General features: G+C 37.4%; 2 protein-coding genes across 3 annotated transcripts; one reads left to right on the top strand and one right to left on the bottom strand.

Moving 5' to 3' along the window:
• The first annotated feature begins 391 nt into the window (after positions 1-391).
• Positions 392-26942, top strand: LOC108065995 (major facilitator superfamily domain-containing protein 6). 2 transcript variants are annotated; one of them, XM_017154301.3, is made up of 12 exons: positions 392-1286; positions 5053-5175; positions 6634-6797; positions 13975-14425; positions 16354-16753; positions 17716-18146; positions 18209-18353; positions 18429-18580; positions 19051-19367; positions 19639-19923; positions 22082-22189; positions 26537-26942. In XM_017154301.3, the coding sequence occupies exons 1-12, from the start codon at positions 1139-1141 to the stop codon at positions 26723-26725; spliced, it is 2913 nt and encodes a 970-aa protein (XP_017009790.2). In that variant the 5' UTR covers positions 392-1138; the 3' UTR covers positions 26726-26942. The 2 variants fall into 2 exon arrangements, with proteins under 2 accessions (XP_017009790.2, XP_017009791.2); XM_017154302.3 differs by lacking the exon at positions 22082-22189 and having other exon boundaries at positions 393-1286.
• On the bottom strand, positions 12239-13477 carry LOC108065997 (uncharacterized). The gene has a single exon (XM_017154303.3). The coding sequence runs from the start codon at positions 13397-13399 to the stop codon at positions 12527-12529; it is 873 nt and encodes a 290-aa protein (XP_017009792.2). The 5' UTR covers positions 13400-13477; the 3' UTR covers positions 12239-12526.
• Positions 26943-27719: the final 777 nt, after the last annotated feature.

The following is a 27719-nucleotide window of genomic DNA, read 5'->3' as shown; positions in this document are numbered from 1 at the left end:
AAAAATATATCTAAGGAAGATTTTAGATATTAAATCCAACTACATCAAGTAATGTCCAGATACAGATGCCAAAAATAGATTTGTAGCTCAAAAATAACCAGAATCATTTAATTATTTTTTTTACTGTTTCTTCTGCTGCTTTTTCTTTCTCTCCTTCTCTGTATCTGAATTGCCTTTAATCCCCACAGTGTTCATATCTCTCACCCCTCCGGTGGGTGAACCTTGGCCTACCAAGTGATCTTTCGCTAGATTCCAGATCCCCGGACCTCCTCCGGATCTCCGATCTGCCAGTCACTCTGGCGGAGATCGCGACATTGTCGCACGTCAGCCGTCGCTCAGGTTTCGTTGGCTCTTTATCTCCATTCAAGAAATACGGGAGACATTATCTCTCGGCGATCTTGTCGCATCAACAAAACACCAACAAGAAGAGATCTCAAGATCTGTCACCAACACACTGAGAAGCGAACCAATTTAAGTTAGAATCAGCATCATCATTATGATCATCAGTGTGCTCAGAGATCTGGGGGATCTGGGGATCTGGAGATATAGCCTAGAGAGGTTGATAAGAGATTTTCATTTTCCTGCAGCTCAGTCACAAGGCGAACGGCGACTGGAAAAGTTCGAGCGGTAAAACTGAATACTAAAAAAGAAATTATTAAATAAATAGAGAAAGTGAGCTAAGCACGCAGTGAATTTTTGGAATAACAAATCGAAAGGAAAAACCCAAAGTGGAGCAAAAGTGGAAACCTTGAAAAGTGCGGGTTAAACGGAAAAGCTAATTGAAAATAACAAAGATCAAGTATTAGAAGTTGTGGAAAACAAAACTCAAGCGAATTGTGCACTGTGATTTGGTGTGTAATATATATATATAGCAACAACAACTGGCTTGGCCTGCCTTGATGATCACAAATTTCAATTGAATTTAATCAAAATCACAAGAAAAAGCCAGCGAGAGAAATCATAAAAAGCAAAATAAACTAGGGATTTAATTTTGAGTGCCTCGCAATGTGTTAGTCTGTGTGCGTATCTGTGTGTGACCGAGAAACTTAGATCGGTGGCAATTTTCCCCCATTGAAACGAACTTCAAAACGGTCGACGAGTCTATGCAAATAGCCAGGTGTTAGTGTTAATCGGGAAAATGGGGAAAATGGTCAGCGAGGAAATGGCCACGGATCCGGCGATTACGGAAAAGGTGGAGCTGTCGCGATTCGGAGAATTCTGCGTGCGGCGCGGCATCAATCCTAACCTGATAATGCTGAAAATAACTCTATTCGTGATGTATGGCGGTGAGTAATGTGTACAAAAAAATATATATCATTAAAAACCAATTAGAAATCGCTTTTATCAATGTTTTCCACCTCGTTAGCAAAGAAGTACAAAAAAATGTGATGAGTCTGCAAGACATTTTTACAGCGGGGAATATTTACACTTGGTTTTGCCTTGGTTTTTACCGATATCACGCATACGACACGTTGTTTGTAAAAGATATTACCAGAATTAAGGGAAAATTAAATGTCTGTGGAGAAAGTTTTTATCTTGGTGACAATTCTTATTTTAGCTAATATTTTTTTAAGCTGAATTCCAGATATTTATAGATATTTAGATATTTATAGATATGAGTTTTTAAAAATTTTTACTGTCAAATATTTATTTTGAGAACCTTAATTTAAAAGTTATTAAAAAGAAAACATATAGAATGTCTTTTCACTTTTTAATAATTAATTAAAAATATTTTCCTATCAAAAGCTTGAATATTTATTGAATAAAAGTACAGTTTCACTTTTTTACAACAAAACAAATACCATTTATAGGCGATGCAGTAGCTGGAAAATTGTTGAGCAAAGTCCGGGGGACCGACTTATTCTCTGGCAGTGAATCTGAATTCATTATCACACTCCACGAATTCCCCCGAGTCCAAAAAGTAGGGGACTGGGCTGGTCGGAAGTTATCAATTAGGCTGGGGAAAAGATGTAACACATTTGTATAAATTCAGTTAGAGAGTCTGATGCACATTGAGCAGATTTTCCCAGCGTGTGGCAATTAGGCATTCATAATGTGTGTGTGGGGGGTGTGTGTGGGTCTTTTGTAAATAAATCTAGCTTATGAGATTTAAGCTTGAGAAAGGTTTACTTTGATTTGCCTTGGACGAGTGTTCATATACATACGTATATTTGTGTAGCTGCCTCCGTTTTCTGACCGTGCGCCATTTTCTGAATGCTTTTTTTCTGGCGGTCAATGGCAAAAACATTTCACTACCCAACCACCCACCCACCCACCCACCTCCCTTTGTCTTTTGCCATTAAACTCGGTTTGTCACTAAAATGAGTATTAATGCGTTTTTTATTTGGGTAAAGTTGAGCCGAGGATTCAGTTTTCGGCATTTCTTTTATTTTCGTCTCGGTTTTTCGGCAGTGCAAAGTTCACAGAAATAATTTAATTGGCTTAGAACATGTGTGTGGCCATATAAAATGTAATTTAATACCTTTCATTGGCTAGACAAAGGAATTTCAGGACGCATCATTAAAATGATTGCGGCTTCGCCTTTTCATATTTCTGTGACATGTTGCTTGTTTTAAAATGTAATTCTTTTTGTATGCAGTTTTAATCAATTTTCCATGTAAAATTGTGTGTTCCTTTTGCTCTTTGTTTTCCAATTAAGTTGTAACGTATATTAATTAAATATCAATTGTAAATATTAAAATATTCAAAAGCATTGAAAAATAGTCGACGATTATTTTATAAATTTTCTTAAAATAATATATGCCTTTTGAAGAGATAGAGTACTCGTCAGAAAAAATATGGGAAATTCATTCTTTTATATGAATGCATATATATTGAACTGTAATTAGTTGTTGAAATATGCCTTTTGTTTGCATAAGAATCCTTTGGCTATTTAATTAACTTCATTTAATTATTTGTATAATATTCGTTTCGATTCAATCAATTTGAATTATGGCCTTTGTTCTGTCGTCTTTGTCTTTTGATCTTTTGAATTGGGTCTTTCATTTTCGTGAAATTTTTTTTATTAAAATGTTTGTGGATGTATTTCTGTCACAACTTTAAATATAAAGCTTTAACTGGTTTTAAACTTCAAATTTTGATTGGGATATTTATTAGTATTTGTGTAACGCTTTTTTTCGGAAGTTCTCTCTCATATCAATCAACTTTAATTTCTGAAATTAAATTACCCAGCATAACCATTGCCCTAAATGTCAATTCACTATTCACCGGTCGATGAATCCCCGAAAAAAAGTTGCAAATAAATGAAGTGCAATTAATATTTCTGACAGCACATTTTGCATTTGTCAGTGTCAGTTGTGAGTCGGTTCCATCTGTCCCCTTAAATATTCACAAATAAAGTGCAATATAGTTGCAAATTGCATAGATGGCCTGAACGTGTTACCAAACTTTTGTGCATAGTTGAAAATATGTGCGACAGGCGAAAAACGGAATAATAATTATTAAAGTGGGTTTTTGGGGAGAATGAGGAATTTAAATGGGCAAAGGGACATTAATTACGAATGACAGCGTGGCAGGAACAGATCCCAACCGAACGAAACCGAGGAAAAACTTTACACTGCCCAGCTGCACAGACAAAATTAAGAACGATATTAAAACTATTTTTGCTTTTGTACTGAATCTCTGTTTTGGTTGGTTGGTTGGTACAACATTGTAAGGAAAAGGAATACAATATTCATTTTTTTAATTGGGTGAGGGTTTTCTTCTTACGTTATGAAACAGTGAAAAGTATTGGGGAATAAACTACCGTTCAAAATATTATAATATTCTACAGATTAAAATATTATTAAAAACCAATTATTTTTTAAAGTTTATTTATTTTATCGATTTTGATAAGTTTTTTCTTTCTGTGCTCGAGAACTCGAACGAACATGAATGGCCGCCAAGCCAAACAACCCTGACATGCTTGCGTTTCCGTTTCCGCCGGAGCGCAAGGGAAAGAGAAGAAACAGCAGCGGCAATACGAGCAATTAATTGTTATTGCATTGAGCAAATACAAACAGACACACACACGGCGTATTATTGTTAATTATCTGAGGCGATGCAGGAGCTGTAAAAACGAATTCAAGCCGCCATTTTCCGAGGCCGAGTGTTAACTGCACTTTAACAATCGAATTTTATTCAGGACACGCACTTTTCCCCTCTGAGCCCACACTCACACACACAGAATTTTACGTGCTCGGGATCCTTGGCGTGTTTGCATTTAAATTGGTCAAGGCTGTGGAATGAAATGGTAGCTGGGGAAAAATTGGGGATGTGACTGCTTCCCTGTTTCGCCCAATTTGTTGCCATTATTTCCCATCCACGATTCTCCGCGCTTTTCCTCCTTTTTCCTCCATTTTTGACTGCAGCCACGTGACGCGTGCTCGGTGCGTTAATGTCCATAAATTATTAAAATGCAGGAAGATTATCTGTTGCCCGTTTTCGATTTTCTGTTACGCAGTGCCCCCTTTTAAAGGTTATAAGAAATGATATTATAATTTTAAGATAAAATAATTTGTGGTCTTAAATCTATTTAATTTATTAAAAAAAGCCTTCAACTAGTTATGATAATTATAAATATATTTTTTTGGGTCACGCATACATTTTCTCTGTTTTGTGAATTTAATATTATCATTTTAAGGGTTATAAATAATACTAAATACTAATACTTTTAATACTCTCTTGTGTTTGCCCAATGTCCATCAATTAAATAAAAATAATGTCAAAGTAATTAAACTGAAAGGTAAAAAAATTTAAAAGGTATATTGAGTAAAAAGAGGGCTTTATGGAAATATATCAAACTGGTTTGTCAGACATCCATCAATTTCAATAACCTTTTGTGGCGAACCTAATCCTTCTGCTCTTTTTCTCCGCTTCATTTCCCCACAAATTGTAATTACCTTCGACTGGCTTTATTAACCCCAACGAAATTCCATCATTTCGTTTGAGCAATTTCCCTTTCTTCACATTTCCTGTCCTCCTGTAATTAAGTACTCCTTCTCGATTCCCAATAATTTCGCACAATAATCTGTACTTCTTTTGTCATTGCAGCCACCTCATCCCTTTTGCCCTACCTGACGATTCACATGCAGTCGATTGGCCTCACGGTGGAGGAGATTGCAATTATCTACCTGGCCCTGCCCTTCACCACTTTTCTTAGCCCGCCCATAACAGGTGAGTAGAAAGGTGGGCGGTTAATTGTTTTAATGCATCTTAATTAGCGCGGTGCGTCGATTTTAATTAAAAGTTTTCCTTTGTTTGATTACTCGAGCATGAAAACGAGAGCAAAAACCGAAAATCAAGCCAAGCGAAATTGGCCAAGAAGCGTTTTTGTGGGTTTTTAAACTATTATAAAAGCCGGAATTTAATGTAAATTCTTTAAAAACAATATTTCCATTAAAAAAAGTAAAAATTATGTTATAGAAAAATTATTTTATTTAAAAAGCAATCAAATAAGTCTGTATGATTTACAGGAGAGAATAAAATCGTTACCCAAACACAAAGATTTAAAAAGCTCTTCGTTTCGTAAATATACATTTATTCAACCAAACTGCCGACATTTGATTGGTTTTTTACCCACCAACGCTGCAAATTTTTTCAATGCAAAAACATTTTTCTTTTTTAGACCAGGCCACTTTTCCGGACGAGTGCGAATAATTTAATTCACTTGCAGTTTAAATGACAATTAAACAAAGTTCTTGTTGTTCTCCTTTGACTGTCTGTATGTGAAGTGCCCCCATCGTGTGGTTGCATTCGCTTCCTTTTGTCCACCGTTTTTTTATCCATTCTTCTTATTTGCTTTTGCATTTTAAAAAATGCATTTGCGGTATGGAATGTTGGCGACAGCGAAGGTTTTTAAACATTTTATGTGGACACTCGCTGCAGATAAATGTTTGGGGGAGCTGCAAACTGAAACAAAGAGACGAGGGTGTAGAGAAAAGTGCATAAAGCTGGTCAAATTGTCGGACATAAAAGCCGGGGAAAAATATATAAAATGTGAGCTAAGTGAAAACGCTCTCGTAAAGTTGCGACATCAAATATTTCGATCATCCTACTTGCGTTATAATCATCCTAGATACTCGCATTTAATGGCTTTGAAAGCTTCAAGTGGCGGAGCGATAAAGGCGAAACGAGCTTAAGATATATGAGCGAAATAAAATAGGGTGATAGAAAAGAGTTTAAGTAGTATAAAAAAATAAATGAAATGCAGTTATTTAAGAGTAGTTCTTATTAATAGTCAGGAAGTTAGTTTAATACAAAGTTAATACAAGTAAATCGAACAAATAAATAAAAAAATTTAAAGCTAAATATATTAGTAAACTTCAGCCAATTAAAAAATTTCAAATATTAAATTCTACATTTTATCTATTAAATAAATCAAAGATTTATCTTCTTGTTTTTAAAGATTTTTTGTGACAAATTTAAGAGGCTCCATTCAAGAATTTTGTAGCTTTTTCAGTTTGTCTCCTTGGTGTGGCAAATCCAACTTAAACTGCATTTAAGCTGCTGGCAACCAATCAAAGCCCGCAGCCAAATTGTAGACAACTTACTTTGAGGACGATGCAGTTTCAAACATCTTGCTGCAATTTCGCTTACATTTTCCCCGAATTGATTCTTTCTTTTTCCCCACAGGCTTCCTCGTTGACAAATTTGGCAAATACAAACCGGTCGTTGTGATGAGTCTGCTCCTGAATGCGATTTTCCATCACTCGCTGCTCTTTATACCGCAGCAGGAGATTCCGGGCGTGGTGCCATCGGCGTTCGTATTGAGACATCCAGACAGCGGCGATATTGAGGTAAGTTTTTCCACACACTGAAATAAAATACAAGAAATATTTTACACCAAAAAGAAAATTTTCAAAGAAACAAAAGCATTGTTATGAATTCTACACTATTGAGTGTGAAATTTGCATCATTAAAGTTCGTATTAAATTAATACTTTCAAAATAATAAAATTGATTCAATTAGGTATAAAAATGAAAGTACAAAATATAAACTTCGTAATATTTAGTATACATTTTAATACTTCAGAGCTCGGACTTTATATTATTTAGTATTAAATCATTACCACTCCTCGTATATTCTATATTTTTATGACTTAAACTATTTCCTTTTTTGCTGTGCACACTCTAAAGCGATGAAAAGTTCTACCTTTAATCGATTAAAGCGCGCTGACTTCGTTTCAATCAGTTTGAATGTTTGGAGAAGACTGTAATCTGCTTAGGGGGCTGCGGTTGAGGTGCGTGGGCAAATATCTTTAGACGCTTGTTTAGTTAAGAGCTAAAAATGACGTGGCTGCGGTTTCCAACCTCGATTCTCTGAGTTTTCCCTTGTGGGCAAAAGTTCCCGGATGCATTATTCTGCTGCTCATGGGGAAACAGCTGTTGCTCTTGTACAGTTTTAATGCGCTTATTTCATGGTTACCCAGCGCTTTCCTCACCCACTTTAACGTACCCCGATTTCATGCATTTCCCATTTTCTCGATGACTTTGACTGTAGTGTAGTTACTATCTAACTAATATCGTAGATTTTAATAGGTTCAAATTACCTTAAATTAAGATTTTGGACATGAAAATTTGAAAACGCTGTCTAAAGAAATTCCGGAAAATAAGTTAATATTTTTCAACCACAAATAAGTTAGCCAGTATCAAATATTTAATTTATATTCCTTTGTATTAAATTCCAATTTAAATCTTAAAGTGTGCTACTTTTCCAGCAGCAAATTTATTGCAGCCCCTTAGATAATTTTCAATGGCAATTGTTGCGTGCGAGTTGCCAAAAATCTTCGGCATCCTCTTAGCCATTCGGAACTGCTTTTAAGCCCTCTTTCCACTTTTCACAATGGTCTCACTTCAGTCACGGCATGTCTCTATTTTGGAGCGAACCAAGGAGCAAAGGATGTGGCAAAGCGAAGAACTACATAAAAGCCGGCATTTATTCGAGGCAGCCAGCAACATAATGTTGCCACATGCAACACACCCGCACACTAGCACAAAAAACTCCCATACAATCGTGGTATGTGTGTATCTAATGCGTGGCACGTTGCCGCGTTGCGCGATTCTGCGAATAAAAACAGGGAGATGCCACGTTCGTTCCGTTTGGCAACTTCCTGCCGATTTCTGAGCTCCCAGCAGCATGCCACATGCTGGCGCACACACAAACGCACCACGGAGCGGATACGCAATGCGACGGAGCGCACACACAGATAGAGCTGGGCAAATAACACGTATACGCACGGAGTGCCAGACTTGGCAGTTATTCCTTTATTCAAGTGACTCTCGACACTCGACAAAAGGACACATGGAAGCACAAAAGGGGAACAATTATTAACTCTCAAGTACTGTTATGTACGAAATATTTAGGAATTTTCTGAAAATCAATTTTACTTTTCCCTTTGTGTGTTATATTTTTGGTCAGTTTGTTGGTCAAATGCGATCAAGGTGACCTCTTTTTGAAAGCTGCATTGAAACTTATGCCTCTAATAATTCGCAAGTTTTTAAAACATATATATTTGTATTCTTGGTAAGAACTAAATACTTAGTTTTTAAGGTTGTATAGAAATGCTAAAATATATTTGTTAACTAAACGCAAGTTAAATAAAATAATTAATTTTTATAAAAATAAATTCCAAATATTCTAATAATGAAAACTTGTCTTTAAACATAGCAAAGAAATGTATTTAAAATATGATGAATCTAAATAAATTTATTTAAATTTGTTAAACATAGCAAAGAAATGTATTTAAAATATGATGAATCTAAATAAATTTATTTTTCGAGTGCACATGTTTTTCTGTCACCCTGTGTGAGTGCAGCAGCTGAAATAGTCCTTCCTATTTTTTCATATTTTTGTATTCCACATTTTTTGGTCTTTTTGCTGCCATTGGTTCGGTTCTGCTTCTGGTTCTATCTGCATTTGTGCATAAATTTGCGTCATGTAAAATCATCGAAATAAAGCAAATAAATGTCATGCCATCCGAAAGAGGGCGGCGGCGATGGGGTTCAAGGATATAGTATGTATGTATATGTTGTACCAGAATTTCTTTGATTTCCCTCAGCGTTTCCTTTTTATTGATATCGATATATATATGTGTGTGTGTGCGCTTTATGCTTATGATCGTATCAATGCAAACGACTCTGACTCCGGCTTTGGGGGTTGGATGTTATTGCGTGTCCTTCGGGTCCTGTGGGTCCTTTAAGCCGGTCAGATGTGGCATAACAAATTTGAGTACATGCTTTATGGCTGCCAGGAAGAGATTTTGGGGTATTCGAACATTCAGAGGCAGCACAGCAGCTTTTCCCCGAGGTGTTCGACCAGAGTTCAGCTCCGCTCAATCCTCTCGAGATTGCATATTCTTTATGGACTTCAGGGGGGCAGCCGGCTGACAGTCTCACACCTTTTGGCAATTGCATTTGGACACAAGCAGCTCTCGAGTCCGGGCAGCAAATTGCAGCAGTCGCAGGACTACAGGACTACAAGAGTTTTACATAAATCGAATTATGGACTTGCAGGTGGTGAGGTAGAGGGAGGAAACATCCGCATGACTGGGATATTATGGTAAAACGAAGCCAAAGGGCCCTTACGATTGAGAGCGGGCCGAGGCTAAACAAATTCAAATGGAAAATGGAAAATAGAAAATAGAAAATGACAGAAGCAGCAACGCAGCCTGACAGCCGGCAAGCGAATGGAACGCATTAGAAACAGCTCACCAGAAGCAACTACAAGATTTTCCGGGAGCGGGGAAGCATTTTCGGGCTCTTCTAGAACTTCTAGACGGTGCCAAAAAATCCACTTAAGCCGAGTGCACATCAGGTTTACAAGCACTAACAAAAAAATCTTCTTATATTGCTAAACAACTGCACAAGCTTGAAAGTAATTTAATACAAAATATCTAAGGTATGGAATTTAATTTTAATAACGAAGTTGAGACAGAAAAGGTTTTAGTAAATTTTAATAATAGAAACATGTGAACAATTACTCTGCAAAGTCAGAAAAATATATTTCATATTTATGGAATTTTTATATGTAAATAAAATATATTAAATAAATTCATATAAAAAATTGTAAGCTGTGGTTCCCCTGCTATATTTTATTTGTTTAAATAATAGCAATATTTTTTGTTTACCATTATTTTTAGGGGTACTTTGTGTGGGTTTTTCCGAGTGCTAGTGTGAGTGTTTCATGTCCGTGCCTGTGTATCACGTACATTTATCTTAGTGTCGTTTTGCCAGCACTTAAGCCGCACTAAAACACCAACACGAATGCACACACTTGCACACACACATTAAAATCTTTCCTCTGCTCACACTCACAATCGCACTTCAGCCACTGCCGTTAGTCGTAATGAAACGCAATGGAACTGTTATTTTCGGGGGAGATCCTGGGTCCTTCGTCCTGGGTCCTTGGTCCTTGGCCCTTGGCCAAAAGACGCCCCAGCACTCGCCTCATTTCACGAATGTATCTGCAGGATACGCACACACACGCATCCAATGGCGGCCAATCCCACTTGGCACGGGCGTATATTGAATTTGTATTTATGATGTGCCCATAAAATACAATAACACCATTAAAATAGCTGCAGCAAACAGGGGTAGTACTGTTGAAAACTAGGCGAATGCAAAATACCCTTGGAAAAGGATAATAGTTCTCATTAGAAAATAAAAATTATACAACAATTTACAAATCTTTTAAAGACGGGAAATAAGAAAATAAATAATATAACCATATGTTTTTGTTTTTTGATAAAACTATTCACTCGGAAAACATTACTTTATTTAGATATGGGCACTTCCAAAAAAAAGTCCACCAAGCCAAAAACCTTGAAACTTGAATAAAACATATTTCCACATGATTTTGCCCCGATATTAGTTTCTAATTAGTTGGATACTGAGCTTAACTACAAATTTGGAGTATAGTTTGATTATTTTTATGACAAACCCCACCAATATACGCAAAAATCAGTTTTTGGCTATTTTTTTGTTATTTTTTGGACCTGTCTTCTGTTGTAAATTTATCCTATAGGAATGCTAATATGTGACATTTTTCTGTACTGAATGCTTCATTCACATGCTAAACTATTAAGTTAAAAGCAAAACATCCAGCAATTGAGAGATAGAGGTAAAGAAATCCGCTTTACAAAACAGTCGGAAAAAATGTCCCGAGCGACATGTCCCGAGCGAATGTGGTTGAAACTGCGTAAAAAAAAACGGCAAAGAATTTTTGAGTAAAACCAAAAGCATTTCACAACGACATGTTTGAACAACATTCTAAAAAAAATCGCATTCAAATATTCCATCAGAATTTGCTAATTTCTGGTGTTGTATGAACTTCCCCGAAATCCACTTCTATTTTTGTCCCGAGCGAATACGGCAGTTTTTTACCGATATCTTAAAAACTAAAAGTGGTGCAAAATTAAGATTTTTACCAAAAATAGAGCTTAGGAAGAGTGAAAAGAAAAGCAAATTCATTAAAATTAAAATCCATTGTTTTACAATTTTTTTTCAACTTTAAAGGTGTGCAAATGTCCCGAGCGACATTTTGGAAGTGCCCATATATAAAAAATAATTTTCAAGACTAAAGGTAAAAGGGATTACTCATATAATTCCGCTTATTTTACTTGTTCAAGTCCTAACTTCCAGTTATTTGTTATTAATTATTTTAACTTTTCTACTTAAGTTTAGGGAAAGATTTTCAAAAATATAGTTAATTGTTAAGCAATTTATTATTAAAAATAAAATCATTTATTTACCTGTTCAAACCCCAAGTCCAAGCTATTAATACCCCTTTAAAGAGCAATTTGCTGGGCAATAAGGGCATGCAAACGCATCTTATGGCTACATTTGTGTTCATTCTGCACGTTCGCCGGACATCTCCCACCTTGGAGCAGGACCAGGAGCAGGAGTCTCATGTAGCACATCCCGTGTATCCCTGTATTCCACTGGCCAGGTCCTGTTGCTTGCGGTTTACTATTTTATGCCATTATAGAGCCCGAGTTCGGTTTGCCGTTTGGCATAAATTTATTTGGCATCGACCGCCGATGACGGCAGTGAACGGAAATTACCATTTTATTATTGCAGGCGAGAGCGCTCGATGCTGCCGCCCAATCAGCCCCTTGCAACCCTTGAAAGAGCCTTATTGAATTCGCATTAAAATTGGTAACGGATATATGCAGAAACACGAACACATGGCCGCAGGCATGACACTGTCAGAAAGCGGATGTGAAAGAAAAGACATGATAGCTAATAATAAAATAATAAATTATTGACACATTAACCCATATATTTGATAGGAATATATTACAAATCCTCATCTTAAGCCATATACAATTTTGAGTTATGTAAAAAAGTGTTTGATGTTTTTCTCGGTGTAAGTGCTGCAAATGCAGATACACATAAGATCCGAAAGATTTTTATTTATGTTTGTGTTATAATGGCTAAGGGCTTAAGTTCATATTTGGGGGCTTATGATGGGTTAAGTGCCACTTTTGTCTGGATTTCAAATGGATGATGCGAGAAGGTGAGGGGCTTTATGAAATGGCCACCATCGTTACATCTGTTTCATTCCATATGGTCTGGCTGGAAGCTTCATCGGTTAGGACCACATTAGCCTCCTGGGTGGCGTCAGAGAACTCCTCTTCTTCATCATCATCATCATCCTCATCAACGCGCTCATCTTGTTCAGGCAGAACATCATAGGCAGTGCGCAGAGAATCGCAATCGGAATTGATTCCCTCATCTGGTGAAGCCAAATCCAGTTCAGAAAGTTCGGGAATCTTCTGTAGCGGTTCCTTGTCCACCTTCTCTTTTTCCTCTACTTTTTCTTGTACTTTTTCCTGTACATTTTCCTCTACTTTTTCCTCTACTTTTTCCTCTACCTTTTCCTCTTTTTCTATTGAATCCATTTTGTTATTATTCTCAACGAACAAATTCTTTTCACCTTCTATTAGCTTGCCAGCAGGATAGAAGATATCCTCCAGCATCATTTGCCATTCCTTCAAATACGTTTCATAGTCACGCATCTCGAAAAACGATTGTTTCTTGATGAATCCAGTCACTTCGGTTCCCGAAAGCTTGGCATATTTACCCCCGGGTCCGAAATCATGAGCTGCACTCGAGACATCATAGATCACGTCGAGTAGGGCCACTAAATAGGTTTTATCCGGACGTTCCGAGTTATATTTGGCCAACTGCTTGCGGTTGAGACGTAGTCCGGTCAATGGAGCCGGCAGCTTGCGGTGTCCCTCGTTTTCGTAGTCCTCATCATCGTAGGTTCCATGCTGGCGCCTGGTCTTCATATAGGCCACATATCCCAGGACACAGGTCAGCGCAATAATGGCAAAGGGCGAGCTGGCCAGTTCGCGCAATTGAATGCTCCAGGACTTGGTCGGCAGAGAAGACATTCTAGATTTTCCTCGGTTTTCCCTTGAGTGATTGTATGACCTACCTATAGCTTGGCAACTGGGAACTGAACTGAACAGAGAGCTGAAAGGTGTGATGGAATATTTGTGGCCTACTAGGGCTTTAACGATTTTATTTTAAAGGAAGTCTGATGAAGTGGAATTTTGGAACTAAAAAAGTTAATATAAAGGTCCATCAGATATTAAATATACTGAGACTAGATAACTACTATAAATTTATGAGAAATTATGTAGATGTTGTGTAGATATTGTGTAGATATTATGTAGATATTATGTATATATCATTGAGATATTGACTATAACAAAAAAAACGTAATGATATATGATTTTTAGTTATTTATTAAACAAAAACCCAGAAGTCTTTAAAGCTATTTCCCATCTCATTTGCTAGCAGCTCAAACAATCGATGTAAAGAGTCCGAGCAAATGTTCAGGGATTCTCGAAGCTTTTGCTAAACATCTTTTAGCCTTGCCGCTACTTGCACAAATCCTTTTACCCATTTCTAATTTCCAATACATTCCATTGTCTTTTTCCCCCCTCGTATTTTTCGTCCGCAGGTCTGGTGGTCTCCGTGTCCGAGTCGAGAATGTCCGGAGGAACCGGAGCTGGAATTGGCCGTGCATCAGTGCGTCGACTATTGTTTGATGCAGGAGCAAGTTAATCCTCAGCTTTACACGAATACCCCGGCATATGATGTCCGACCGGCCATCACCACGTCGACCACCCAGAGATCCCAGCTAACGGCAACCACAACAAGGACGACCACAATGGAACCCTCCTCGGAATCGAGCACATCGCCAGCACCAACCACATCGACCACCACATCGCCGGCGTCATCATTGCCAGCATTATTCGCAACGCAAACGAGGAGCAGATACCAAGAAGTACTTAATATGTCATCGACCATGTTCCCGCCAATGTCCCAGCTGAAGGAGGTGGGCCTGGAGCCCGGCCAGTCCTCGTCATCGTCAGCCGAACTGTCAGCCATGTCCATGCAGGGATTGAATTGTAAGTGACGTGATGAACCCGTCCACAGTGGACTCCCCTTGCTCAACCACCGACTGACCACAGCGTTATTATCATGGCCAGTTGGATGTGCACTCGAAAAAATTTATACTGTTTTTTCTAATATTTAATCAAAGGCACTGCAACAATTTAAAGCAATTAGGGTGTTCAATTGCGTTGCACACACAAAATAGTTTTCAAAAGTAGGCCTTTAAAACTATTTTGTATAGAAATTGTTGTTGGAATTGATATACACTTTTACACTTTACAAAGTTTGCAACGCAATTGAACACCCTAAATATTTTTTTTTAAATTTTTTGATCAATTTTTTAATAAATTTTTTTGATAGTTTCATAAATTTTAATTAATTAGTTAATTTTATAATTTTATTTCTATAATGATATTAAAATAACGAAAAGAAAAAAAATATGACAAATAATTTTATCACAATATTATCACTTTTCGTAACAATATTTTTAAAATAATTATACATTTTTATAAAAGTGTACCATTGCAGGTTGCTTCTATGTAGTAGCTCCTTTGTTCTTCCACTCAGTTTACTTGTTGTCGACTTGCAATGCTCTCCTATCCTCTCCCCAGCCATTTATTGATGTCCATATACTCCGTCCGTGTCCGTGTCGATGTCCGTGTCCGTATCCGTGTCCGTATCCTTGTCCGTGTCCGTGTTCCTGTCCCTGTCCGTGTGTGTTTTACTTTTATTAGTTTGTTTTTCCGTCTTTTGTGAGCTGCTAACCGGGAGTAGCAGGAGCAGAGCCCGAGAATAACTTGGTCCATAAAAGCCAAAGACCGAGTCGACTCTCTATGAAACTACAAAAAATAAGTATAATTCAACCTGTCTGAGTGCGTGCGAGTGCGGTGGCTGGTGGTTGTCATTAAAGCCTGTCGTTTTGTGTGGAGCCAAAGTTTACGGGGGAAACTTTTTCCAATTCTCCGGAAAAAAACTTCACAGAAAGGCGTTTTTATTCCACATTATTAAAAGTGGGCGGCTGCCTGTCACTAGGTATGGGAAAATAGACAGGAGGGTAAAATGAAAATATTTCCAATGGAGATGGAAAAGAGAGTGCTTGCGGTTGGGCTAATATCTTAGGTAAACAGTTTTGTTTTGGCAAGGAGAAAATTGTGGGATCGCTTTCAACATAGAGACTTTTATTAGATTTTGGGATAAGCTACATTCTTTTTAAGATTTGGTTAAATATTTCTGTCAATATACGGAATTATTTATAAATATAATACACGCAGTATATTTCTACAATCAATCTGTAAATGTTTCTATTACGTACTATTATTCCACATTAGCTCACAAAGTGCACGGATTCCCCTATTCCCCGAAGTGCGAAACCCAAATCATGTTCTACTCATAAGTCAAAAGTACATCAGATGTTGGCAAAACTCTCACACTGCCTCCCCCATTTCACCTAAACAAAACTGAGAAGAGTCTGAAACTTTGGTAATGTCCTGGCCAGAAATCACAATGTGGAAATTCACGAAAAGGGGGGCTTCTACAGCAGCAGACAAAAGTGCATAACTAACTAAACATGATGGCATTACACTCGGCTGTACGCTTGACACTTGGCACAATTGGAAATTGGTCATGCATGGCCAGCACAGGACATCAGGGACACAACAGGACACAAGCCAGAAGTCGGGCTTCTCGGGGGTGCAGAAAAGTGCAGGAAAAGTGCAAAAGCAATTTTACTGCCTGTCCGATTATGTGAAAAACTCACTCCAACATAGCGGGGAAAATGGGAAGGGGAAAGGACTTACAACTACAGCTCTGTTGCGAAAATGCGTTGGAGAATTAAGTTAGCATTATAAAAGTTGGGAACTCTAATTCTGACTTTTAACTTCATAATCTCTAAAAAAATATTTTTATTGTATTCCATAATTATATTTATTTGATTTTCCCACAGTAACGGATAGTAGTCAACAGAAGTTGCCTTGGACCAGTTGGGTGCACTCCGATAATGACGACGCCACCTACTTTATGCTGCAAATGCATCCCGATCTCGCCGATCCAACCGAGCAACTGGGCATGGAGATCGAACAGGATGCCAATGAGACGGTTACCGATATTCGGCAGCGATTTGGTCATGACTTTTTGGTCAGGGGCAAGATAAACCTCACCGATATGGACGATCTGGATTTGAGATGTGGCGGCTTGGTTCGTCGCACAAATATGACAAATATGGGTTCGGCAGCTGTAAAATGCATGATGCAACGGTGTACCTTCACCATGAATGCACCGGAAATCTGTCCACCGGATTATAAAGAGACCGATGAGATCATTTTCTGGGTTTACTTTTTGCTACGGTGAGTTAGAGTCTATATTTTCTAGAGGATATTTTTATACTTTAATGAGATTTTAAAATTGTATATGGGCAATTCTCTGCTGTTGCACGCGACGTTCGTACGCTTTGCAGGTGAAAAATACTATCTTCCAGTTCTTCTTTTCCTTTGGCACTAGGCTCAAATTAAAGGTCTTGATTAGCACTAAAATATGTGCTAGGGGTGACATTGGGACGTTTTTCATTTTTAAGGTATATAAAAAAAACCAAGACTTTTGCACGCGACACGAATAGAAGTTACTTTTTTGACTTCCTGCCTAACTTTCGATTGTAACGAAACGTGAAGGAATATTTTAATGCAGTTAATTTCATAGTGTTCCTTGGTCTTTCTTCTTTAAAATGTATTTTGTTTGAATTCAAAATATTGAGTGGTTAATTTTTTATTAGTATCGAAGTGACTGTCACACGCTACATGTCGCACGCGACAGTTTTTTCCGTCATTTTCCTAGGTGGTTTTTCTGCAACCTTAACGTCAAAAAAACCGTTTAAGAGCCACTTTAAAAAATACTAAAAAAATACCAAAAAATGACTTTTTTGTCCATATAACCGGTATTACCCCGTAAAATTATCCAAGGATACTCATATTACTTAGCTTAGTTGAGGATCCATCTAACTAGAATCAAATATCAGTGCAAAATCATGTAGAAATATGTTTTTTTCAAGTTTTACGCTTTTTGGCTTGGTTGACATCCCCAGAGAATTGCCCATATACAAAATACTTAAATTGGATTTTTAATAAATAAAAAAAAAAGTGAGACAACTTTTAAAAGAATTTTTATCTTATGAACAAAGTTTGTAACATTTTTGTATACAATTTAAATTTCTTTTCTCAAACAAATATAAAGTCTTTGCGCTTTATTATTTTTCTGTTATATTTCAGCTTCAAACATCTGTGCTAGCACTGAAATATTTCCATTTCTCCCCCAGATTTTTGGCCACCACGATGCTGTCGGCCGGAGTAACCATCATGGATCCGATTGCATTGACAATGATTGAGAAGTATGGCGGCGATTTCGGACGCGAGCGATTGTTCTCCAGCATCGGCATGGCCATATTCTCGCCGATAACGGGCATTATGATTGATTACTCCTCGAGGGGCTTGGGCTATACGGATTACTCGGCTGCCTTCTATACGTACGACGTACTCTTGGTCATATCCACAATGTCGGTACTAATGATGCCCCTGGGCGAGAAACTGCCGGCCGATAATGTGTTCCGAGATCTGTGGAACCTACTCAAAATGCCTCATGTCATTGCCTTCATTTGTTTCCTATTTGTGCTCGGCAATTTCTGGGGCTTCATCGAGAGCTTCCTGTTCCTGTACCTCAAGGAACTGGGAGCTCCAAACTATCTGCTGGGTGAGTTAAGATATTATTCAGAATATGTGAAGAGGTATAATGTTTCTTTGATTTGTAACCAGGCATCACCATTACCGTGGGCACCGTGAGCAGTATTCCCTTCCTGTATGGCGCAGAGAAAATCACACGGATCTTTGGGCACGTTAATTTGATTATCATCGCGTTCTTCTCGCATGCCGGCCGTTTGGTGGGCTACTCCTTCATCGAGTGAGTGCGAATAATGCCGGTCACATGTCGGCCTAATGCAATTCCAAAATTCAATTCCCTTCTCCCTCGATAAAGGAACGCCTGGTGGTGTTTTCCGTTCGAGGCCATGGAGTCGTTATCCTGTCATCTTATGTGGGTGGCTGCCGCGACCTACTGCTCGATTTTGGCCCCCAAAAGTTTGCTGGCCACCCTGATTGGTGTCCTGGGCATGGCTCATTTCAGTTTGGGTAAGTAACCGACTTACAGAAAGAAAACATGTTGTAGAAAAATTGGTAATTTTTTGCACATCAAGTTATCAGCATTCAAATTTTGTTTAGCAATGTATCATATTTTTAGAAAACATACATTTTTTTGAGTTTTTGAAATGATTTTGTTTTCTGCTCACAATTTGCGAATCTTTTATTTTGTAAAATTTCTATAACTAACCAAATTTTCTAAAATCTATTAACTGTTCTTAAAAAAAATTTAAATTTAATTTTCATTGAACATTTAAGTAATGTCGTCCTTTTCTCAAAATCTAAATTTTTGTTTCAAAATTTCGTTTTATTTGAATTTGTTCAAATATATGCAAAGATTTTTTGAAAACATATTTTACATATTTTGTAGTACCCAATATTTAATCTAATTTTCCCCGTGTACTTTTCTAATGAGGCCCTTTACTTGTATGTAATCACATTTGGTGTGTCTTGAATTTAAGGGCGCGGCAGTGGTAGTTTTACTGGAGGACTCCTCATTGGTCAGTTTGGAACTCGAGATGCTTTTCGGTACATGGGTCTGCTGGCTGTGGTCGGAGGTATTGCCTACGGGCTACTCCATCTGATTTGGCTGCGCAAATTCGATCATACTACAGAGGAGTCCGAGGAGGAGGTGGAGACGGTGGAGGCCGGTGAAACGGAGAAGCTCACCGAACCGGCCACAAAGGAGCAGGGCACTTCGATGTCCTTGGAGCGGCTGAGTTTGATGATTAAATACAATCAGATTGGCAGCTTGTCCTCGCTTCCGAGGGGATCGCGGGTGAGTTTTGGCTTAATCAAGAAGGCTTTAGAAAATCACGTAAACATATTTAAAGTAATTAATTTATTTATCTATAAAGTCTAAGTTTTTTGAGTTTAAATGAGATTAGTGCTTGCTTTAATGGATAATTTAATTGCTTACATTTTTCTTAATGATACTTTATCTTCCTTTTCAAATGTCTACCTGTCAAAGCTTTTTCCTTCGATTATAATCAGTATTTTGTTAATGATACTGCGAGGCGCGCTTTTTAAATTGATTTTTATTTCTGCAGGCCGATATCCATGACCATCTGTCGGTGCGTCGCAGCAGCTACAACGTGGAGTCCTTGAGGGGTGTTCCCCGGCACGGGAATATTGGGAGTGCCTCCAAGGTGGATATCCTGCGCTCGGCACTGGAGATTAATCACAAGTCCTCGAACAATTCGATGCTGAGCAAGGCCGATAACAAGACGTCGAATCAATCATTGGGTCGCAATCGGGCCGACAGTGCCCCCAAATTGAATCACACAAATCTGAAGAACATTTCACAGCCAGCCCTTGAGGGCGTGGTCCTGGAGGTGAGTAAATATCTATTTAAGCTCCCCTTTTTCGTCCTTTTTTATGAATGGGTGTGATTGTGTGTGTGGGTGTTTGTGTGCGTTTGAGTGTCTCGCTGATTGCTGCCAATTGTTTTGATTTCTGTTTTTTGTTTTTATGGGCAGCTTTTTTTTGGTCTACCCACTGCTCGGTTGTATGTTTGGTTTTTAAATACCCAACATCTGTTGCCACAATAACTTTTTAGCCTGCTGCCGCGTGTCCTTTGTGCCCGGCTGTGTCCTGTCTCTGGTTTTTGCCTTGACAACCGGAAGCCGGGGCCAACTGCATCCGCCTCGGCTTCGATTCGTTCACTCAGGAAAAAAGCGACTGAAGTCAGAAAAAGGAAATAAAAAATAAAATAAAAAGTTTTCTTTTGTTTAAACTTCATGATCGATTATAAAAAATATTTTTAAAGTTTTGACTGCTTTTTATGCTTATATTGGATTTACATATTTAAAAAAAATTAATTTTAGTATCAGCATTTAATATATATTTTTTTTTGATTTTTGTTGTTATCCCAAACAATTTTTTAATGATATTTATAAACTTCCTAAACTCATTAGTACCGTTTTTTTTCTCAGTGAACTCTTTTTAGCAGGGGGAGGGACTTTGAAGAGGCGGTTGTTTTGTGTGTTTGGCATTTGGTTGCCTTTGTCGAGCGGTCGTTTCTTTTGATGCCGCTCCAGTGGATTCGATTTCTCTCTGGCTTCTCTGATGCTCCTCTATTCCTCCTGCTGCCGTGCAGCTCGAATTCGAGCCGGGTTTATTGGTTTTTGTTTTCTAGGCAAGCATATTCGCCGCTGGCCACCATTTTTGCCAATTTAAATTCCGAACGCAGAGGAACTTTTCAAATCCCCAGAGCAGCTTGGGGTTTTTAAGGTGCAAATGGAATTGGAATGCAGCTTTTAAGAGTCGATTATGAAACAATGAAGTTTTCAATTAGAAAAGAAAAAGTATTCATTCAAGAATTCAAAAGATGTTTTGATAGAAATGTATTATGGATAATTTAAAAATTCCTAAGATTTATTTAGTTACCCATCTTTGCTTTAAACTTTATTTACTTTTCATTTACTTTCAAATCCTGAAAATACTATTTTATTATTTTAAAATTTTGTCCAGCTATCTGGCATTGTCTGATATCTATTGTCAAAGTCTTTGCACATTTTTTAATAATTTATTGCACTTGAAACCGGCAACTCCAAGTTGCAATTGCAATCGAGCAAACAGTTTCACCCAAGCTATCCTTTAATTAAAAACTTCCCATGATATATGTCCGGCAATTGATTATCCCCTCGCCACCCTTCTCAATCCAAGCCATCTGCACTCACAAAGCCGCTTGTCAAAGTTAATTTCGTAATTAATTTTCAATGCTTTGAGGCGAGGCTTTTATGGCAACTAGGCAACCATAATTCAATAAATCAAATGCTGCAGCAGCAAAATAAATGGGAGGAAGAGAAAACACAACAAATTAATGAATTTATGAGCAAGACAAAGTTTTCCCCTGGCATTTGCTCTTTCGCTTTTTGCAAAAACATTCCGATGCGAAACAGACCAAACTGACAGTTTTGCCTCCACACATCACCGAGCAAAGGAATAAAATAAAACAAAACCAAACCCTAGAAGACCAAGAGTTCACAACAGTATTTTTAAAAAAAGGGGGAAGCAGCCTCAGCGGGGAGTTGATAGTCATTACACACAGAAAAATCTTCGTTGTAATATAACATTTTCATTACACGGATACACAGATGTTTTTTTGGCGGTTTCTCAAAGAATAACAAATGTCTTGTAAATTTAAGAAAAATTAGTCATTGTTAATTATTTTAATTTATTTTAGTTTGCTTAGCTAGCGAATTTTTAATATATCAGTCAAATCATTTTCTTTCTGTGCAAAGCCCGACGCTTGCAAATTGCAGGCCAGTCCGGCTGTAGGATCCCGAGCCAGGAGCAAAACTTCGCTTTGTGCAAAATAAATTTGCCAAAACCAGAGAAAGCTGAGAGCTTTCTATTCGATTTCAGTATGTGTGTGAAATCATATGGGTGTGTGTGTGTGTGAGTGTATCTGTGTGAGTGCATCTCCCTTTTTACTATATGTGTGGATAATATATGCTATAGCCAAAAATGCCATTCGCATACAAACAGGGCGTGGAATCAACATTTTTTCCCAGCCGCATGAAAAAGTATCCAAGTGGTTTGTTAACTTCAATACCCGCTGTGGATTTATCCGTAATACCCAGCTCCATGTTAATGGTAATGTACAAGAATCCAACAAAAAAAACAAAAACGAAATGTTAAAACCAAAAATAGCCAAAATAAAATGAAGCAAAAGCATGCAAGATCGAATGCAGAATTACCCTTTGTAAAAGTGCAGGAAAATTCAAGAGGAATCAGTGAATATAACAAATAATGAGCTATTAATTTAAATTTTTTTAAAATATAAATTTTGGTAACAAAACAATATTCTTAAAAATAAAGTAAAGCCTAAGAAAATTTAAAAGAATTTAGTAAAATTCTTTTTAATAGGTAATTTAATTTAGATAACCGAAGAAATTCAAGGACCTCTTTTCGAGGATTTATAATCAAGTTGTTAAAATTCAAAGAGCCACATAATTCACCTCCTCTATTAACACATTGTACTGCCAAATATTTGTAGCCAATCGATGCGACCCCAGAGCAAAGGGTAATTCGGCACACAAACATATGTAACTGCGACTGCATGGCATGTCCTGGGTCCGGGGTCCTGGGTCTGGGTCCTTCTGGCATCGCTTGTTCTGGGATGCAAGCGCCCGAAAGCATGCAGCACTGAATGCGAATAAACAGAGGCCATGGCAGTAGCAAAAGCAACCGAGGAAGCAGCATCATTCGCCAAGATATTGCACTACTGCACTGCGAGAAATTAAGGCACATTAAATATATTATTTTTTTAATTTTCTTAAAATTTTACCAAACCATTGCAAAATAATAACTAGTTTTTTACCATCATGTGCGGATCCCTGGGTAAAAATGAAAGGAAATGGAGTATTCAGAAAGTATGCAACAACATTTTTTTTCTGATTACCGCAATATTTTTCTCTTAGTGCAGGGATGCTGGAAAATGCAATGGCATGTACAGAGCTCCCTGCGCCGTTGCAGCATTTGTTGGTTGCTTTTTTTGATGGGTGGCTCTGGGTGGAAGGGCGGGAAAATAGCTGGCTGGATGGAGAACGCGGTGGTTCTGGCGTCGCAGTTTGCCAAGCCATCCGGGCATTAAGTTATTTCGTTGAATTAAAGCCCGCACTTGCGCCATTTGACTTTTGGGCATCACTTGTTTTTATGTGCATAACCCACAAAACCAAGCACCACCTCCCCTTTCGACCCCCTTAACCCCCTGAAGTCGCCGTCACTGAGTTGAGCTTTCCTTGCTGAACTGAACGCTTAGTTGAGTTTAGTTTAATTTTGCACACTCGTCGAGCAATTTGAGCTTGCCTTCTCCTCACATTCACCTCACATCCCATTTGGCATTTGTTTTTCGCCCTCCTTTAAAGTTTTCCATTTTAGCTTAAAAAATGTCCCTTTTTCTATTGTTCTATGGTTTTTTTCATGCGCTTTGATTTTGTTTACGTTTTACGCCAAATGATTTGTTGTTGAACTTAATACAAGTTGACAAAAAGGAATAACAATGGCAGCTGTTGCAAAAAAGCAACAATGTTTGTTTTTAAGGGTGGGGGTGGTGCTTCTAGGGGAGGGGAAGGGGCAGGGCGGCAGGTGATTGGGTGGGGGAGTGCAAAGGAACAACAATGCCATAGAATAAACAAACAAGGCGAAGCAAGGCAAAAGGCATCGTCTGCTCGAATGTGGCAAATGATTTCAAACTTTTCAATCGACCGTGGAAAACTAAGAAATTTGCAAAAAAAAAAGTAAAGTATAAATGGAAAGTTAAGATAATAATGAAACACTCTTTAAAGATACATTTAGTTGATATACTTTTGCATAAAATATTTTAGGGTGTAAATCTTCTGGTATTTAACTTAATTCGAGTATTATATTTTGGAATCAAATTACTTTTATAAAAAGAAATAACGTTTCCAAAAACAAAAGCGATTAAAATTATTTGGTTTTGTGTTGGAAAATATTTTGTTAAATCTTTGATACAAAATCCTGTTTTTCAATTAAAAATCGTAACTTTTCTTAATTGTTTTTACCACGGTTTCTGGCTAGAGCACCATGTATGAGACGAATCGCAATCGAATGTTCAATATTTTAGCATTGCCAACTCACGTCTCTGTGTATGTGTTTTTTGCACATACATTTGTACATGTGTATGTTTCCACTTCCTTCGACGATTTCCGGTTTTGTTCCTCTTCTTTTTCCCCTGCTGCTTTGTAGCTAGAAAAATTCCCATTTTCCTCCACAAACACACACACATAGAAACGAAGACTTTTCTTTTGCTTCCACTTTTTTTGTGCTAGCATTATTTTTATTTCCTTTCCTATGAAATGGCGATTTATCGATGTGTGAGAGAAAAGAACGGCAACAAAAAAATAGAAATATTTATGGGAATGATCGCAGAATGAATGCCACGTAATTCGGTGCTGTTGGCAACATTTGTCATTGTTGATTTTGGCCAGAAACGACTTTATAGCGCGCTATATACGTAGCCTGTCCGTCGAGGCCAATAACTTCTTCAGCATAACGCACAAAAAGTGAACGCGAAATTGCGCGTAAGTAATGCCCATTGTAAAGGGACTTCAAAGGACAGGAGCGGGGAGTGTAGGGGCAAAAAAGGGGGGTTTAAAAAAAATATATATATGTGGAAGGACCAACTCGAAGCCAAACAAAGGAATGGAAACAAAAGCAGCACAAAATGAACTGAGCAGGAACATTATAGAAATTCTTGTCCCTCTTTCTCTAGGCACACTCAGAAAAAATCTCTAATCCTATAACGATTCTGGTCAGTATTATCTAGGAATACAAAATTGTGTTTAGGTATTTGTACAACATTTTATAAAATACTTTTGTGTGTTAGCTCAAAACAAAATTTTTTTTAAAAATGTTAAAATTTGTTATAGTAATATAAATTTAAAATGTTGGCAAACTATTAGTTTTTGTTTAGTAAATTAAATTAGTAAAGTTATTCGATTATTTTCTTGAACTTTCTGCCAGTGTATCCTTTTATTTTCCCCCTATTTTCCTTTGAGTTTTCCTCTCGCTCTCCACCACACATGGCACTTAAGATGCGCATTTCTATACGTAGGTGCACTTGTTTGTGTGCGTGAGTTTGTTGGAAAACTTTTGTGCATTCAACTGCAAGGCCGGTGCATTTTCCGCCCATCCCACACTCAGCCACCCCAAACACTTTTTTAATAAAAAGCCAAACAACGAGCAAACTACGTTCGATGCATGGCGAATTATCCAAAAAGTTTGATGACGCGGAAATGCCTTTCGACAATAAACCAACAAAAAACAAGAAGAAAATAAAGAAAAACACCCAACCAGCTCGGATGCAACTGCTGCAGTTTATTCGTTTATTCGTGCATATGCGAAGCGAACTCAGCCGGAATGCTTATGGAATCGAGAATTGAGTGGGGGAAAAATGGAAGCATCATTTGAAATTCGAATGGGGGAGCTAGGGGCCATAAAATAGCATGTCCCGCTGAAAAACACCCCAAGGAATAATTAGGGAACAGTTTAAAGGGGTCAAATCGAGCTGAAAGTCCTTATTATGAAGAGTGCTTAATAAAGTATTAAATTATTTGATTTTTGCAAGTATGATTTAATATAATAAAAGTTTTAGTAATTACAAAGATTAAAAGATTACTTCCTAAAATAAAAACTCCATGAATCTAGGGATTTTTATAATGCTTTATATCACTTGATTAGTTATTTTTCGAGGGATTTTAAATAGGAACCCATAATTTACAGCCCCGACAGCAAACACGTTCATTATGTGGTGGTATCCATATAACCAGAATACACTTGGAATCATCGAACTACAACTCCATTAAATATAATTTATCGGCCACTTAAATTTCATGTTCAAACTCAAATTAGCATGCATGTTGATTATTCTTGCCCGCATGTGCATGAAAATCCATTGAGGGCGCAAAGGGAAAAACTAAAAGCAAGTTGAGTGAGTAAATTGTAAATAGCACTTTACACTGCACAACACGATGGCGGCCACACTTCGGGATGGTTTTTATCCGCTCCTATTTATTTCCTCCTTTTTTTGTCAATTATGTTTTTATTTTTTTCGAAATTGGTTGGTTAATTTTTATGCTCGTTATGGAATTGGTTTTTGCATGCATTTACCTTTTTAATTGCTAATTGCATGTGTGCGAATAACGAAACCGAGTGGATGGAAGTGTGTGGTTGTGTACTCACTTAAACTGCAGAAAATGCAGTACAACTTAAATACATTTATCTATTGGTAGAAATAAAATATTTAATTGAAATACAAAATTTTAAAAAGTTGATTGTTCTACTGTATTTAGCATGGTATTGTACTTACCCTATTTATTTAATTAATTTAGCATTGCGCATGGCATAAAGAAATCTGTGTTAAAAACTAAATAATCTTTTACCTGCTTTTTATTTTTATATTTTTTTAACATTTCCTAGGATCAAGAAGGTCGCAAGGTGATTCCCGAGGAGACGGAGTTGCACGCCTCGAAGACCACTGTGAATTTGGGGGAAGAGAAGGGGGAATCGCCACCACAGCAGCAGCAACCACAACAACAAGCGAATGGAAATGGGAAAAGTCCGCCGCCGCAGCAGCAGCAGGATGATGAAAAATCCGACGCCACTTGATGGACTGCCAACCCAATTCTCTGACCTGCCACACGTGGCGTATGAGTGATATTAATAAACCAAAAGCGAGAGGAATGGAGAGAAACATCAAATTGATAAATGAAAACTATTGTTTAGTTGTACATGTGTGTGTTATGTTATATAAATGTATATGTCTATGTATAAATTATGCAAAAACCGAAAAACTGAATAAATGAAAATTGTTGAAAACACTAAAACACAAACACAAACAATTGTTTTCCCATTCAAATTGAATTCAAGCCTTTCGCATGGTTCGCTGGAATTTTCCACTTTATTTTGCTGATTGGCTTAAAAATTAAACTGTAATTGCCCAAAACGCCAAGTGTTTTGCCATAGGTTAGTTTGCTATTATTTTTATTTTAATTTTCATTTCATTTTCATTACATTACTTTCATTTGCTTGGCTCTATTTGTGTCTGTGTTTCTGTTTTCTCCTTAGGCTAAGGCTTCTCATTAATTTTATTTTATTGGTTTTCCATTTGTATTTTTCCATTTCCATTTTGGTTTGCCTCAGTTTATCGTTATTAATTACTTAATATAGCGTTTTAATTACAATCTCATTTTTCTCTGCATATCAAATTGCACGAAAATCTATTATTGATGCAAAATTGGATGCATCAAGTCTCAATTTATTTCACTTATTTGCCTTACGGTTTTTCTTTTTTATTTGATTTAAATCGCAATTGAGCTCTACGTTGCGCCGACCGACCTCCTTTGCAATTCGATCAGCATTAATGTTTACATATCAACAGCAATATGCTAAATGTGGCCAGCACCCGGACACACACACCACACACTCATTTATGGAAATAATTTCAAAATAAATATTATTTATGCACAAAAAACATATTAACTTTTGTGGCTACAATTTTAATTTATGCTAATTATTTTTCACTAACAACTTTCGACTGCGGTCGAACATTCGGGGCCGACGGCAGCAGCAGCAATAATCTCTGATATCTGCCCTGACCAAA

The sequence above is a fragment of the Drosophila takahashii genome, chromosome 2L (assembly GCF_030179915.1).
Source record: "Drosophila takahashii strain IR98-3 E-12201 chromosome 2L, DtakHiC1v2, whole genome shotgun sequence".
Taxonomy (NCBI): domain Eukaryota; kingdom Metazoa; phylum Arthropoda; class Insecta; order Diptera; family Drosophilidae; genus Drosophila; species Drosophila takahashii.
This window is presented reverse-complemented; position numbering and strand designations above follow the sequence as displayed.